Source organism: Cheilinus undulatus, linkage group 10 (genome assembly GCF_018320785.1).
Source record: "Cheilinus undulatus linkage group 10, ASM1832078v1, whole genome shotgun sequence".
Classification (NCBI taxonomy): Eukaryota; Metazoa; Chordata; class Actinopteri; order Labriformes; family Labridae; genus Cheilinus; species Cheilinus undulatus.
In genome coordinates this window covers 3,665,158-3,679,264 of record NC_054874.1, presented here as the reverse complement: position 1 = coordinate 3,679,264, position 14,107 = coordinate 3,665,158, and the positions used below count along the sequence as shown (strand labels likewise).

The following is a 14,107-nucleotide window of genomic DNA, read 5'->3' as shown; positions in this document are numbered from 1 at the left end:
GTTTGCTCCACACCAGATCCTGAATAAGCTTTCACACTACTTCAAACCAACTGGACTACCAGAGTTCTTTTTAAGAGGACCTAACCAAAGTTCATTTTAACTGAACAAAACACAGGTTGGGTGTGAAAGCCCTCTTAATGAAAGAGACTAAAAAACACATAAAGATTATTTTAAACTTATATGGGAACTTTAACCAATGGTTAACACGCAGGAGCACACTTCCAAACCTGTTTTCTCTAGACCTGGAGTAAACTATCTGAAATAACAATGCTAGTTTGAATAAATGTCTTAAAGTCTCTAAAATCAACCATCATTATCATGGGAAATAGAGTGAAATGAAATCCATGCATGCATCACCTGCCATGGGTTTGCTATTTCTAAATAGGTTTCTTTTGTCTTGTCTCTGTCCAATACTGCTCTGCTCCAGCTAAGTTTGGGTCGTGATTTTATTTCAAGGAGGTCCTGAAAGTAGACAAGTTGAGACAAATATGATGATGATGATGAAGAGCCAATAACTAAGCCAGCAGCATTACTTCAAAGCTGCCACATGCTCTGAGAAGAAGAGCTGTGTGACAGTATATCCACTGAACAAGCTCAAGGATTTGAAGACACTTGGCTTAGAAAAGGAGTGTGTGCAGATGGCATGTGTATATAACCTGATACATGACTGGATAAAAGCTTCACTTAGAAATATAGGCCGTTAACCTTGAGCTTCCTGTTCTGTATAATATGCGGTAAACAGAGGAAACATGTCAAGCATGGAGAGAGTCCTTAAGTGGATCTCTTCCCACTTCTACATTCCTCTTGGGGTTGAACAACTAAAAGTTTGTTGGCCTCAGTGGTGCGACAAATGCATGTGTGGAAAATAGAGGCCTGTGAGTAAAACATGCTGAATTACTGTGACTCTCCAGGAGGGATTATGCAGCAGCAGAATTCTAGTCTTCAAATATAAGATGTATTTTTACCGCTCTCATTAAAGAGAAAGGCAAGTGTTGAATTTTTCAGCACCCATATTATGGATATAATATATAATTAACAGCTGGAGCATCCGTTCTTTTCTGAGCTGAGCAGATCATTCCAGTGACTCAGAGGAGTCTGAGTGTGAAGAAGCTCAGAGAGAAACAGCATGTGTTCTCTGCAGCTCTCTAACTGAGGCTTACTCAGCTGTTATTAGATATAAATGAGTTTCTGGGTGATTTAGACCACAGAGGGAGGAAAAGGAGGAGGATGAGGTAGGAAAGAGCAGCTGTTGCTCCCTGTGATCTACTAGAGGAGACACAGCTTTCCTATTAACCCTGGGCTCCTCCCTCTCCATCACTGTCTCCTCCCTCCTCTCCTCTCTACAGACTCATCCTGATACCTCATGTGTTCACCAAGCAGAGGCTGAGAGACCTGGATTACTCAGGGGAAACTCACCCAGAAAAGGTCCATTAGAGCTTTTGTTTTACCACAGTGTGCTCAATTGACCCTAACCTCGGACATTTGTCTGTTGCACCTGTTAGAACAGGCACAGTGATTAGCATACTTTTTTATTGGTCCAAACCAGCTAAACTGCAATTACAACTGCAGCCTGATAAAACCAAAGTCCAGCTAAGATCAAAAATTGAGAAGAAAAAGAGAAGAAGATGAGACAAGTCACAACTCCAAACTGCTTGCAACGGGCCACTCTGGGTGTTCTAAAAGCAGACCAGTTCCCTGCTGCAACTAGAGATAATGAATTATTTTAGAACTCAGTATAGAGTGATTTCTTAAGTTGCTGAACAACAAATCTATGTGCAAGATGGACAGTATTGCACAGTGACTGTCTTTCCTGCATCTTTATCATATTAGCATCAAGCTGCATAATTCCTGCCTGTGACTAATTGCTTTGTCATCACCACTTTTAAGTCAGGTATGCACATGCGATTGCGTGTGACTGCTTTGCTGATGATGCATGATCATCTCACACGATTCATGTGCTCATGCTGTGCAAGTGAAGTTGAGCGAGCTGTGACAAAAATCGGCAGAATTTCCTTTAAAAAAGTCCCACACACTGATGTTGTTGATGCTCTCTTACTCTCTTTCTCTCTCTCCTGCTACCGCTCTCTCTATCCCACACAAACAGCATTACCATCTTTGTCAGCTGGAGGTCTGCAGGAAGAAATATTTCCTGCTTGTTTATTTCCTTTATTATAGGAGGGGTGGGGAGCATTAGAAAGTCATTCCTGCTGTTGTTGATGATTTCAGATGCTGTCTGACTGCTGTCTCCTATCAATCATAGTGGGTACTGCTAATTTTTCACACTGTTACCATCATCAATAAAGTTTGAGCAAAGTTTCTACAAAATGTAAGTTTCTGGCCAAAACTACCATAAATTTGTCTTTCATTTGGTGTTTTGTTGTTTCTCTTGTCCCTCTCCTCTTCCTGCTTTTTTATGGTCAGAGCATTAAACACTAAGGGCCAGATCTACTAAGATCCCAATTTGTGTGTACTGATTTGCATGTGCAATCTAGAATTTTGCGTTTGGGGTTGCACTGCGGTTTGCAGGTGATTTAGTAAGACTGAATGCGCAAATGACAATAGGTCCAAACGTGTTGGAGACACGCCTATTTAAACGAGGTTTTTGAGTGTTTCATGGTTTGCAGCATGAGAGCCGAACACGCAAAATGAAATTTGACCCTACAGAATGAGAGGAGTTAATGGATGAAGCCAATAAACACTTAAATGAGCTACAGCAAAGAAGCCCTCAGGGAGTCGGGGAGAAGAAAAAAAGTTTTCCCTGTTAGATTCTGCTTCCTGGATTTGGGTGTTTTGGGTGTTTTTTGCTGTGTGGATTTATTGTTTTTTTTTTTCTGAGGAGACCAGTGGATTATAGACTTTTGTGTTTGCGTTTACGTGAGTCATAGACATTTAAAAAAGACTTAAAAGACACTTAAAAGTGCTCGGATAAGGACGAGGTTGCTGTTTTTGTTAGATTTGGACTTTTAGTTTATTATGAAATTATAAAGACTGAGATAAAATCTTTAATTTTGTTGTGACCTACTTTTCATTTAAGTTTACGCACGACGTATGCTTATATTCTGTGGAGGTGTTAAATAGGAAGCGCTTTAAACTCTTTATGTTCTCTTGAGAGATTTATTGATTATATTTGTTCAGAATTGTTGTTTATTGCATTTTGAATATATTCTTTACTTTAAAAGGTTTTTTATGTTCCTTAAAAGCGCCCCCTTGTGTGTGTTTAATGCTAGCTTGAGAAAAGTTAAGTGTTACAACTTCACACAGAACATCAGAAAAACGGGATTGGGAGATCTCAGCTGTAATAGCTACCGTATGCTGGAATGACCCAGATGCAAAAAAATATAAACTTGCAAGGAGTTTTGTCATTGCAGGTATTGTGTGACTCCTTCTTATGGCTGGCTCCAAATCTGAGTTTCTCTAACAGCTCTAAAATGGCAAGGCTGGATAGGCGATATATTTTAATGACTGTTTCCTCAGTCATTCCAAAAATGTTCACACGACGGTGAAAAATGTGTTCTCTGCGTCTTCTTTCATCATTTTGATGTCTCCTTCTTGACACAATAACCGCAGCCATGTTTGTGCAATTACGCTTACAAACTGTTTGCACCTCCCTTCAGGGCGTGTTGAATATAGACGCAGTTTCTGTGAGCCAAATTGCTTTCAGGTTTGATAAATCGTGTGCGCTAAAATAATATATTTATATTTTCTCCTCCCAGTAAACGCATAATTGCGTGTAAACGCCCCACATTGCATATTCATAGAGGCAAATGTACTAACAGGATGCAACCGTGCTATTTTGCACCTTTGAAAGCTGCAACCCTTAGCGCGCACTGTTAGTAAACCAGTTTGTACTTTTTTTTGTGTGTGCAATGAGTTTGCACACGTTTTTATACATGCAAACCTTTAGTAGATCTGGCCCTAAGTGTTCCGGTCATGGGATTGCCAACATCATGACTGGATTAAAATTCAACTGACTGTGCAGCTCTACTTGAGATAGACATTTCTGAATATGTGCTATACAAACAAAGACTGAATGATTTACTAAGGAAAAAATACCCCAAAGTTGAGGATTCTGCTTGTGGTTCTGCTCTCGCAACAGGAGTTTACAACCAAAGTATCAAAGTATGAAAGTTAGTGCAACTTCCAAGTGAGTCATGCGACTCAAAATTCTCGGTTGAATCTGATTAAATTTGCACAGCGTACGCCTGGCTGTACTCAGTGGTTTGGAATTGTCTTAAAGGAAAATGATACTTTCTGGAAGCTCCCCTGCACAACATTAAATGATGTGCCTGGTCAGTTTTGGCCCCAGTTTGACATGAAGAACCTCTTTCCACTGTCTGATGGTATTTTAGACAGCTGAATACTGGAATATACTTGCAACACCAACAAATCTGTCATTCAGGGTTATGTGTTGTGTGCTGATCAGTAGTCAGTGTGTTACCTGGCATGAGCTGCTGTCCAGTCATTCCCATCGGTGGCATCCCCAGATTGTTTATGGCTGTGGCCCAGACACTGGGGTCCGACATGGGCATTGTCATTGAGTTAGAGTCCATCGAAATATTATGGATCCCTTCTGCAGAAAAAAAAACAAAACAAAGAAAAAGGGATTTTAAGGAGTGTAATGACTCAGTGATAGAGGTGGGAAACTGGTTTAAATGTTAAAGAATATAACAACATCAATGCACAGTTCCTTAAATCAGTGGTTCTCAACACTGGAGTTGGAACCTCCTTGGGGGTCGCAAAACACTGAGAGGGGGTCTCCAGATGCCCTAAAAACTAAGGATTTTCTTCAAGTTACACTTTTGCCACTTCACCCCAATTTTGCGAAATTTTAACCCATTTCATCACGTTTTCCCAAATATTTTGCTAATTTTAACACATTTTTGCCACTTTAAACCAATTTTTGTCCCTTTTAAAGCATTTCTGCCACTTTGTTCTGCCTGTTCTTGCCACTTCTTAATCTATTCTTTCCCCCTTAACACCTACTGTTGCCTCTGTTGACCGATTATTGCCGTTATAAACCACTTTTTAACACCCATTTTTTCCACTTGTACCCACATTTAACTATTTAAAACGCCCATTTTTGCCAGTTTCTGCCTATTTTTCTGTGTCACATACCCATTATGTACAGTTTATATCGTTTTTTCATCCCATTTCATCGAATGTCTAAACAGGTTTGCCAATTTAATGCCAATCCAACCACATTTTAATCCCCTTTAACCACTACTTGCGCCCATTTTTGCCACTTAAACCATTTTTTGCCGTTTTTGGCTTACTTTTCACCACTTATATCTAATTTTAGCCACTTCTAACCCATTTCTGCTACTGTCAAAATCCAATTTCACCACCTTTTCCAACATAATTTGCCATTATTAACCAATTTTAGCATTCTTAAACCATTTTAACTCTGTTTTTAACAAAAGGAATTTACATTTAAAAGATATTTTTTTCTTTGATAAGAGTGGTTATTTTTCAAGTTATATAAAATATAGATACCACAGCTTAACTTTACAATGGACTATGATTTTGCTGACCTCCATGGGCCTCCAGTTTGACTGGGCCCAGAATGCTCTCCTATTTATTCTCCCTCATGCACGGCCTTGTCTGCACGTGTCTATTCTTGAATATGCATTGCTGTGTTCAACCACACTCAGGTACATTGGTGATCCCCGGTCTCTGGCACCTTTATTTCTGGGGTAGCAGGCTGAAAAGGTTGAGAACCACTGCACTAAATGGATGTGAATGTACCATGCAAGCACTGACAACATAATTTAGAATCTAAGTTTGTTGACTGTGAATTTGCTGTGTATTCTGAGAAGTGTTTCAAGTGTCTCTTAGATAAGTTTCAGACTATTTTAAAGGCAAAGTGTGAGGAGGAGGATAGCCAAGGGACCAGTGTGACCCTGCAGCCACTCTGACACCACAATGATTTAAACAACACTGTCATTTCGACTCTATTCTCCCTGACATTGCTGTTACGTTTCTGCACAAATAACTGACAGTCTGGCCTTTTGACATTTCCCGTCTCGAGTGACCTGCTGACTGAAAACGCTGCAGTGTGACTGAGAAATCTGTCACATATGTTTAGACTCTGGCTCACACAAAAACACTATGTTACGAAATAGATCTGGGTTCGTGTTCGTACATGAAATGAACACCAATGAGTTCTGCAAAGAAAGAACAGAAGCCAAAGTTAGAGAATAATGCAGCGTAAAACTAGATTACCATGGCAGGAGGAACAAATCCTGATGCTATCAGACAATTTCCAGGCGCTCTGCTGCTAAACCTTGGAGAAATATCTAACTTAAGACAAAAGAACACACACAACATATCTACTGCACGGCTGCAGACTCATGGTTTCCTGCTAAATGTTGCAGAAAAAGCAAACACATTATGATCCCATAATAGAACCCCCCGCAGTAAAGTCAACATGAATGCATCATAAATCCTGCAGCAGCTCATTCTTGTCGTCTGCAGACTATTTCACAGCTCTAAACGCTCTTTAATTCTCGACCTCTTTCTCTGTGACACACCTGTAAACGGCTGTGACTGCCGGCTGAGCCGAGCTGCCCTCTTCTTTCCTCATGCCAAAGCAATATCGTTCATAATAACACACTGCTGCACCCTGCACACACTTCACACCTCACAGGGTGTGTGGCAGAGCTAACACTGAGCTCTGTGTGGGCTAACACCTGCAAAACAGCAGCTACACCAGTATTCCTGGTGTTCAGACACAGCTGGCAGAGTAATAATGATATTTGACTCTTAGCCTCCCTCTCTGAGTGGGTAATTTCAGAGCTGTTGGCCGTCGCTGTCACAGAAAGGCCTGATAAAACCTCCAGAGTCTGTGTTGCTGTGATAATGCTGCTGAATTCAAAGCCTTGTTAGCATACACAACCTCATTAATGGAGGACAGTTTACCCCACACCCACATCAGGAAATGTGGTGTCAGTAGCAGCTTGGCACACCTCAGCAGGCCAAATTTAGGCCATATCGCCTAGCCCTACTTTAGGTTAGTGCTTTTCTAATACACTGAGGTTCAAGCCTTTCCTAATACTCATTTTCTGCATCTGTGACCAGTTTTTAGCTCCTCTAAAAGCTCCCCCAGGAGGCAGATAGAAAATTAGGTCATTTTCAGGCCCATTGGTCGTAAGCTCCAACAGCAGGCGGAGAGGCGCTGGGGGCTATTTAGCCATAAATGCACATGGTTTTAACAGCTAACTACAGGTTTACTACAGCTGCTGGAGAGTGAATACAACAGGCAGCTTAAAGATGACAGGTGCCAAGGCAGTAGGAGGAGAAAAAGGTTGATTTTAATACAGGGGTGTGATGCTGATGAGACAAACAAGTGATGTAGGAAGCCACTTTGAATATTTCAGGACTAAATTATCAAAGAGACCTGATAATAGTCATTATAGCAAAAAGCTAGGTATCAAACAACAACAATACATTGTGAGGGTTATTGAAGAGATTGGTCATTTTCCATCTGCAGGGATGTGTGGACTGTTCACATGCTTGGATAAGCACTGGATGCACAACATCTCTTTGAGAGCAGGAGTGTTTTTTTGACCTTCATCTTCTCCTGAATGCAGGTCTGTATATCTCTGTGCATGTGCATTTTTGGACAAGGCAGGGAGACTGGTCCAAAGGGCAGCTTCAGGGTCATCTAGGAAAAATGCTGATTAAAAAAAGTCACCACAAGGTGAGGGGAAGTGGAGAATAGCCATAAAAACACTATTTGAGGGTAATTATTTTAACCATCTGTAATGAATTATCAAAGTATGCTGAACAGGTCACATAAGGTCAGGTAGGGGAGGATATGCCGTTTGGTCCTGTTCTGCTCTGGCCTCCTGATGGCCATCCTGCAGGCTTACACCAAACCCATGCCTCATCTTATCTCTCCAGGTATCCTCCTGGCTGCCCCCTCTATGATGCACATGGTCGCCCCCAGTGTCTGGACCAGCCCATTGGGTCCCAGGCATCCAGTATGCCGTGAGCTGTAACAGGCCCAGGAAAGCAGCCAGGTGCCTGTAATCAATGTATCAGGCAGCTGACCCTTCCCATCTTTGCGGCCCTGAGTATGACAGAATTAGACACATAGTCTTGCCAACAAAACCCAAAGATGCCCCCCTTCCCCCATCATCGGGACGGGGCCTTTCTATTGCTGCAGCAGGTCTGGGGAATATAGCTTAAGATTTATAATGCTGTATTTTTGTTATTTGCCCTTTATGGTAATGATATTCTAACACATTTAAATTCTTATTCAGGTACTACCACCCCCTGCTTCTCCAGAAATGCTCTGCAAAGTGGGGGACAGCTGAGTGAGGGTCATTTGGTTTGTTACCTGGCTGTTGTTAATGCTAGAGCAAAACATGCTGATGACTGGACTCAGACAGAGCTGTTGTCTATTATAGATCACTCTGAAATGCTAACGACAGCATGGGTCATGCCACATGTGTGCACTCCAACAAAGTGTATGCATTTAAATCAATGATGACCAGTTGCAAAAATCTACTCCATGGCATAAATTCTACCGGTGACTGTAGGTAATGTGACTGTTTGTCTCTAAGACTCATGATTGACTGACAACCAGTCTAGGGTTCGCATTGCCTTTCACTCACTAACAGCTGGGTTTGGCTTCAGTGACCCTGCACCATGTATGTAAAGGAGATTTATTTAGATGGATGGATGTCCTTCAATATGCCCAAGAACACACGTTTACGCATGTCAGGCAAACATACCTGCAAACACTTTAAAAGCAACCCACTGATCTGCACGTGTGGGTTACTTTCCAAGACATGGTACATGAGAAGAAACAACCTCAGGTGTTCTGAACTACCTCAGGTGTTAGCTGAGGTTGATGCACAAAGACTTTAAGCACCATGGCACCTTATCTGTATTTTATACTGCATCCAAATGTGGTCTTAGCACTGAGTCCCAAAAGACCACTGCACATAAATCCATGACAATTAAATGTCCGGGAGCAAATCCATTTTTCCTTGGTGTCTTACAGGTGAAATGGACGTTATCAATTCAAACCATGGCCTCTGAAATGGGATTAGAAAAACTAGTCTCCACCTAATCCCCTACAGATGTGATGAAACACTGACAAAATACTACAAAGGCAAACTAAATCAAACACCTACAGCGGTCCAATCAGATTTCCACACTCATATGTTTGACCTTTCATTCACCTGTATCAAATCCTGCTCCATGCAACTGAAAATGTCTATTCAAGCAATGATCTATTGAGAAACCTTACTAGAACATGATTGTTCACAGTCCTTACCTTCCCCCCCGAATATAAATCCATAGCAGCAGATTGATTCAATGCATCTATATTTAGAGGCGACATCCTAGTCTCTGCATAATCAAATTCAGCACAGTCAGTTAAGTCAAGGAACACGCAGCTCAATCTGGAGAGGTTTAATGCAAGTTTAACAGTAATTTATTTTACAAATCTAAAGAAAGAGAAATGTGCAAAGTCTTTGGCGATTATACTCCAGCGTGATGCCTTCATGAAGGAGTAATGAGTGTCTAGACACTAGTGGTATGTAGGATAAGATGAACAGAAGCCTGGTGAGGATCTGGACTAGACGCTGAGTGACTGAATGGGGGTAGCTGGGGTGGAGGAGGGTTGCAGCGTCCACACTGAGACGACCAGCTGACTATGAAGACAGATTTATAATATGACAGGTGCATGATGATTGGCCGAACCAGGTTGTGGCAGAATCTGATTAGGTGTGTAGTTAATAGAGTGAATACCCATAATCAGCTGATGACCAGAGCACAAAGAGAGAAGGGAAAAATAGAAATGAGTGGTGACTAATGAATGAGTAGAAACAGCCTTCCTGACTGAACTTTCACTGAGCTCCATAAATGCACACAGGTATATCTTGGATGGATAAATCTTAAGGACTAGACAGAAGACAGTAAAATATCAGTATATATCAGTAAATATCAGTAAACATACAGTTGAAAAAGAAGAACTAAAAAAGACAATCTATCCTCTCATGCTGACAAAGTAGAAACTGAGACAGGGTAAAGATATTTCTGCCATAATAAACCAAATAATTTAAAGCTGTTCCATCATGACAATTTCCTATCACCACCCACTAAACGCCTGTTAAATCTCCCTGAAAATGATCCAGCAATGGCTTTCAAATGCCAAATGCAGATGAAACCTATTTCCAACATATTTCATGATTAGTCTCAGCTCTGAAGCAAAGGCTGGTGAAACCAGAGCACACCAAGAGCAGCACAACCACAAATCCCCTGCTCATGACAACTGCTTTCATTATCATTAAAAGCCTTTTACTGGAAATACTGGAGAAAAAGAAGCAGACGCCCAGTGGACCCCAGCTCACTGAGGACTTCCCTGGGCAGATCTGTGAAATAGTAAACACAGAGTTACTTCTATACAACAGGAGCATAGGCACTTGTGTTTGTTGTCAAGAAGGAACATCGGTTTTCTAGGCAGGAGCATGACTCTTCACCCTCTTTATCAAGCAGGCAAAGGGAGGTGACAGAAAACAGATTATAGTGATATCAAGGAGTGAAGAGGGATGGAAGAATAAAGAAAAGGAGCAATCAGAGCAAAGCAATCAATAAAACTGCAGCACAGATGCTCCCATCATATTCAACGACCACTAAAACTGCCATCAAACATCCCGCATCTTTATTTAAAACTGAATTTTAATTTTATTCAAAAGAAGATTAACAACTTAACAGATGTTGATGAAAAATATTATCTCATTCTGAACCTGATGGCAGAGACACAAAAAGTTGGGACAGGGCCACTATTATATAGCATCCCCTCTTCGTTTAACAGCAATCTGTAAGAGTCAAGGATGTGAAGAGACCTGTTGCTGAAGTACTGGGACAGGAATGTTGTCCCATTCTTGTCTGATGTAGAATTCTACCTTCTTAACAGTCCAGGTTCCTCTTTGTTGGGTTCTTTAATGATGCTACAAATATTTTCTATTGGTGAAAGGTCTGAATTGCAGACTGGCCACTTCTGCAGACTCCTCCTTTCCTGTGAAGCCATGCTGTTGTGATGGATGTAGTATGTGGTTTAGCATCGTCTTGCTAAACCACATACCTTCCCTGACAGAGATGTTGTCTGGATGGGAGAATGTTGCTCTAAAAGCTCTCTCTACTGTCAGCATTGATAGTTCCTTTCCAGATGTTAGAGCTGCCTACGCCATAGGCACTGATGCAACCCCATACCATCAGAGATGCAGGCTTTAGAACTGAGCCAGGAGAACATTATAGATGGTCCCTCTCCTTTGTAGACACTGCATCCGTGGTTTCCAAAAAAAATAAAGAAATTTTGATCCATCTGACCACAGAACAGTTTTCCATTTTAAATGAGCATTAGCCCAGAGAAGATGGTGGTATTCTGGATCGTGTTCACATATGGATTCCTCTTTGGCATGGCCATCAGCAAATTTCAACTGGGCTAACTCAATCTGCTGATGTTGATCATTACATGCAAGGTCCATTTGACCCAGCAGCATTCCCCTCTTCTCCCTTAGCGGGGCATTGAAACCATAGGTAGTGTTCCAAACAGAAAAAGCACTACAGGCCATGCTTGTGAAAATATCCACATCAAAGTTAATATCGACAACTTGATCAGCATTACAACCTTCTTGGAAATCAGCAATTATTTTCACACTTTATGTCAATGTGCTATTCTTAGGAAAATTATTTAGCTGAGTTGAAGATGAACCTTGTTTACTAGCAATAAATAATCATTGCTGGTAATAAGTTGAAGTCAAAATTGAGATCAGCACTATATACGGTATAAATGCAACAATACTTATATCATCTGAGTTGGATTTTGAATCCCGTTAAACAGCAATAAACTGAAAACGTTCCCTTTTTCCTTATGAGTTTACAAATTAGGCAGGTAACATTGCATACTGCTTTTCAACTTAGCCCTCATTTACAACTTGTAATGATGGCAAAATATGTCAGAAGAGGTGAATAAAGTGTAACAAACAGATCTGTGAGCACAAAACGAAATCCTGCCACCTTTTTGAAAACATTAGCATCTGACATTTGAAAATATAAGCCAGAAAAAATCACCTTATTCAACAGGTTTTATGCTGCACATTTCAACAGAAGCCTACCAGTGTGATCCCTGGCATGGCTTTCCTTTGCTGAGCTCCGATATCTGGGGGTCATTCTTTAAGATGCACACATGCTTCTGAGTGGTCTTTTGTCGAATGGTTGCAGGAGGGGTTGAGTATGCTCTTCATGTGTGAGAATACCTGCTCACAGTGGGATGTTGAGCCAAACCCCGTCAGCAAGGCCAGAGCAATGCTCTTAAGGCAGCCAAACTTCTCTTGCAGAGATGTCCAGCAGGTGAAGATGCACGCCCCGTAATCATGCACCGCTGTGCTTTCCAGCTGTTTCCGTAGCTCTGCAAACTTTGTCACCCACAGTGTTGAAGCTTTCAGCTCAATCAGCTACAGTGTCATGTCCTGTGTATCCAGCCAGCCCAACACTGATGAATCCAGTTCATGTCCAGTGAACCAATCAGGTTTGATTCAGAAAGCAAACATGGGTCCATACAGCTGAAATTCCTGGAATCTTGTTAAAACTCCAACTTGAGTTGCATATTTCAGCGGTGCTTATGCTGCACTGGACAGCTGCTTTAGGTGTCTGAAATTGCGGAAAGTGTTGGCAGCAACGTCACTTGAAAACATTGCCAGCTTTCCAATAAAAGATGCCCATGTATTGTACATGTCCAAAACAGTTTGGCCTGCACCTTGTAGTTTGAAATTTTGCTCTGGTGAGCATGGTTTGTTTATTTCTGAACTGCACTTTGTGAAGTACAAGGCGGGGCAGGGTGGGTCATAACAGGATGCATTCAAAATGGTCGGGGAATGAATTGTCAGAAGGTGAATAAAAAAAGTGAATTAAAAGGCATTAAAATATTTCCAAAGTCAGTTTTCAGACGTATTGCAAGTGTGCCATTTGTCAAGTACCTGCATGCCTAAGATTGCCGACCCCTGCTCTGAAGCATCCCTAATGTAATTACCATTAAAGAAAAATAACATTCACACAAAGCACGTCTGACATTTACCAGCAGGAGAACCCCACATGACTGACAGGATGCATGAGAACACTGATTACAGCATTAATCTTAATGATGCAACAAAAACAGCTGCTACTAATCTGGGAAAATGATGAGTTCCAAGACACAGAAAGTTAATCTAATAAAGTTTAGAGATAGTCTGACATCCTTCTGTCCACACTGACAACAGTGAAGATCTGAGCGATTATAAAGAAGCTGATTATTGTCCCGTGTTTCACTGTGGGAGGAGGATGAAACAGATGGGAAAGCACACATTTAGGATGCAGATACATCCACACATCTGTAGGTTTATCAAATGGACAAGCCTGATAAATAAATGAAGCATTACAAATATAAAATTCATGTCACTTTCTGTCTGATTAATTCAATGAACCGGTGAAGGGCTTGATGAAACAGCATGAGTGGAAATATGCTTCTGAACATCAAGCAGTGTTAGCGATGTGTGTTTCATTTCACCTATCCCACATTACATGTACAGATCTCATTACTGCAGAAGGAATGGCTTCTCATTTGAATGTGCTTCTAATCCACCGTAGAGGAGATGGGAGATGAGCAACAGTGGAGGGAGAAGCACAGAAAGTATATTTTATAATGGCAGAGCTGTCATGTCAGTAAATGCTTGTGAGGATGCGATCTAATGCACACTGAGGAACAGATGGGAGGAAACACACTCAGTTACCAGACCTTCAGTCTACAGAGGAGCGCTGCAATAGAGATTTTCATCATTTAAAGTGAAAAAGGAAAGATGAAACCATGCTTTGAGTCCTGCAGGACATGAGTAAAATAATTTATGTAATAAAAGAGTGTAAAACAAACTGCTACACCAGCATGAGCTAAGCTCAAACATGTGAGCTTTTACTGTAAAATCACTGATCGATACAACTTTATTTTGCTTTGATCAGCTAACACAGATCTGGCTGAAATTAGCTTTAGCAAAATCAGCACCATCAGAGCTTTTCTAACAAGTTCAAATGTGTTCTTTGCTTTGACATAAATAAGAGGGAA

General features: G+C 41.1%; 1 protein-coding gene across 3 annotated transcripts in view; it reads right to left on the bottom strand.

Moving 5' to 3' along the window:
• LOC121516328 (ecto-NOX disulfide-thiol exchanger 2-like) overlaps positions 1-14,107 on the bottom strand; it is a 115,783-nt gene that overhangs the window by 50,755 nt on the left and 50,921 nt on the right. For all 3 annotated transcript variants that reach the window (XM_041797553.1, XM_041797551.1, XM_041797554.1), the window contains exon 3: positions 4,439-4,570. In XM_041797553.1, coding sequence (XP_041653487.1) covers positions 4,439-4,570 — 132 coding nt within the window. The remainder of the gene's footprint in view (positions 1-4,438; positions 4,571-14,107) is intronic.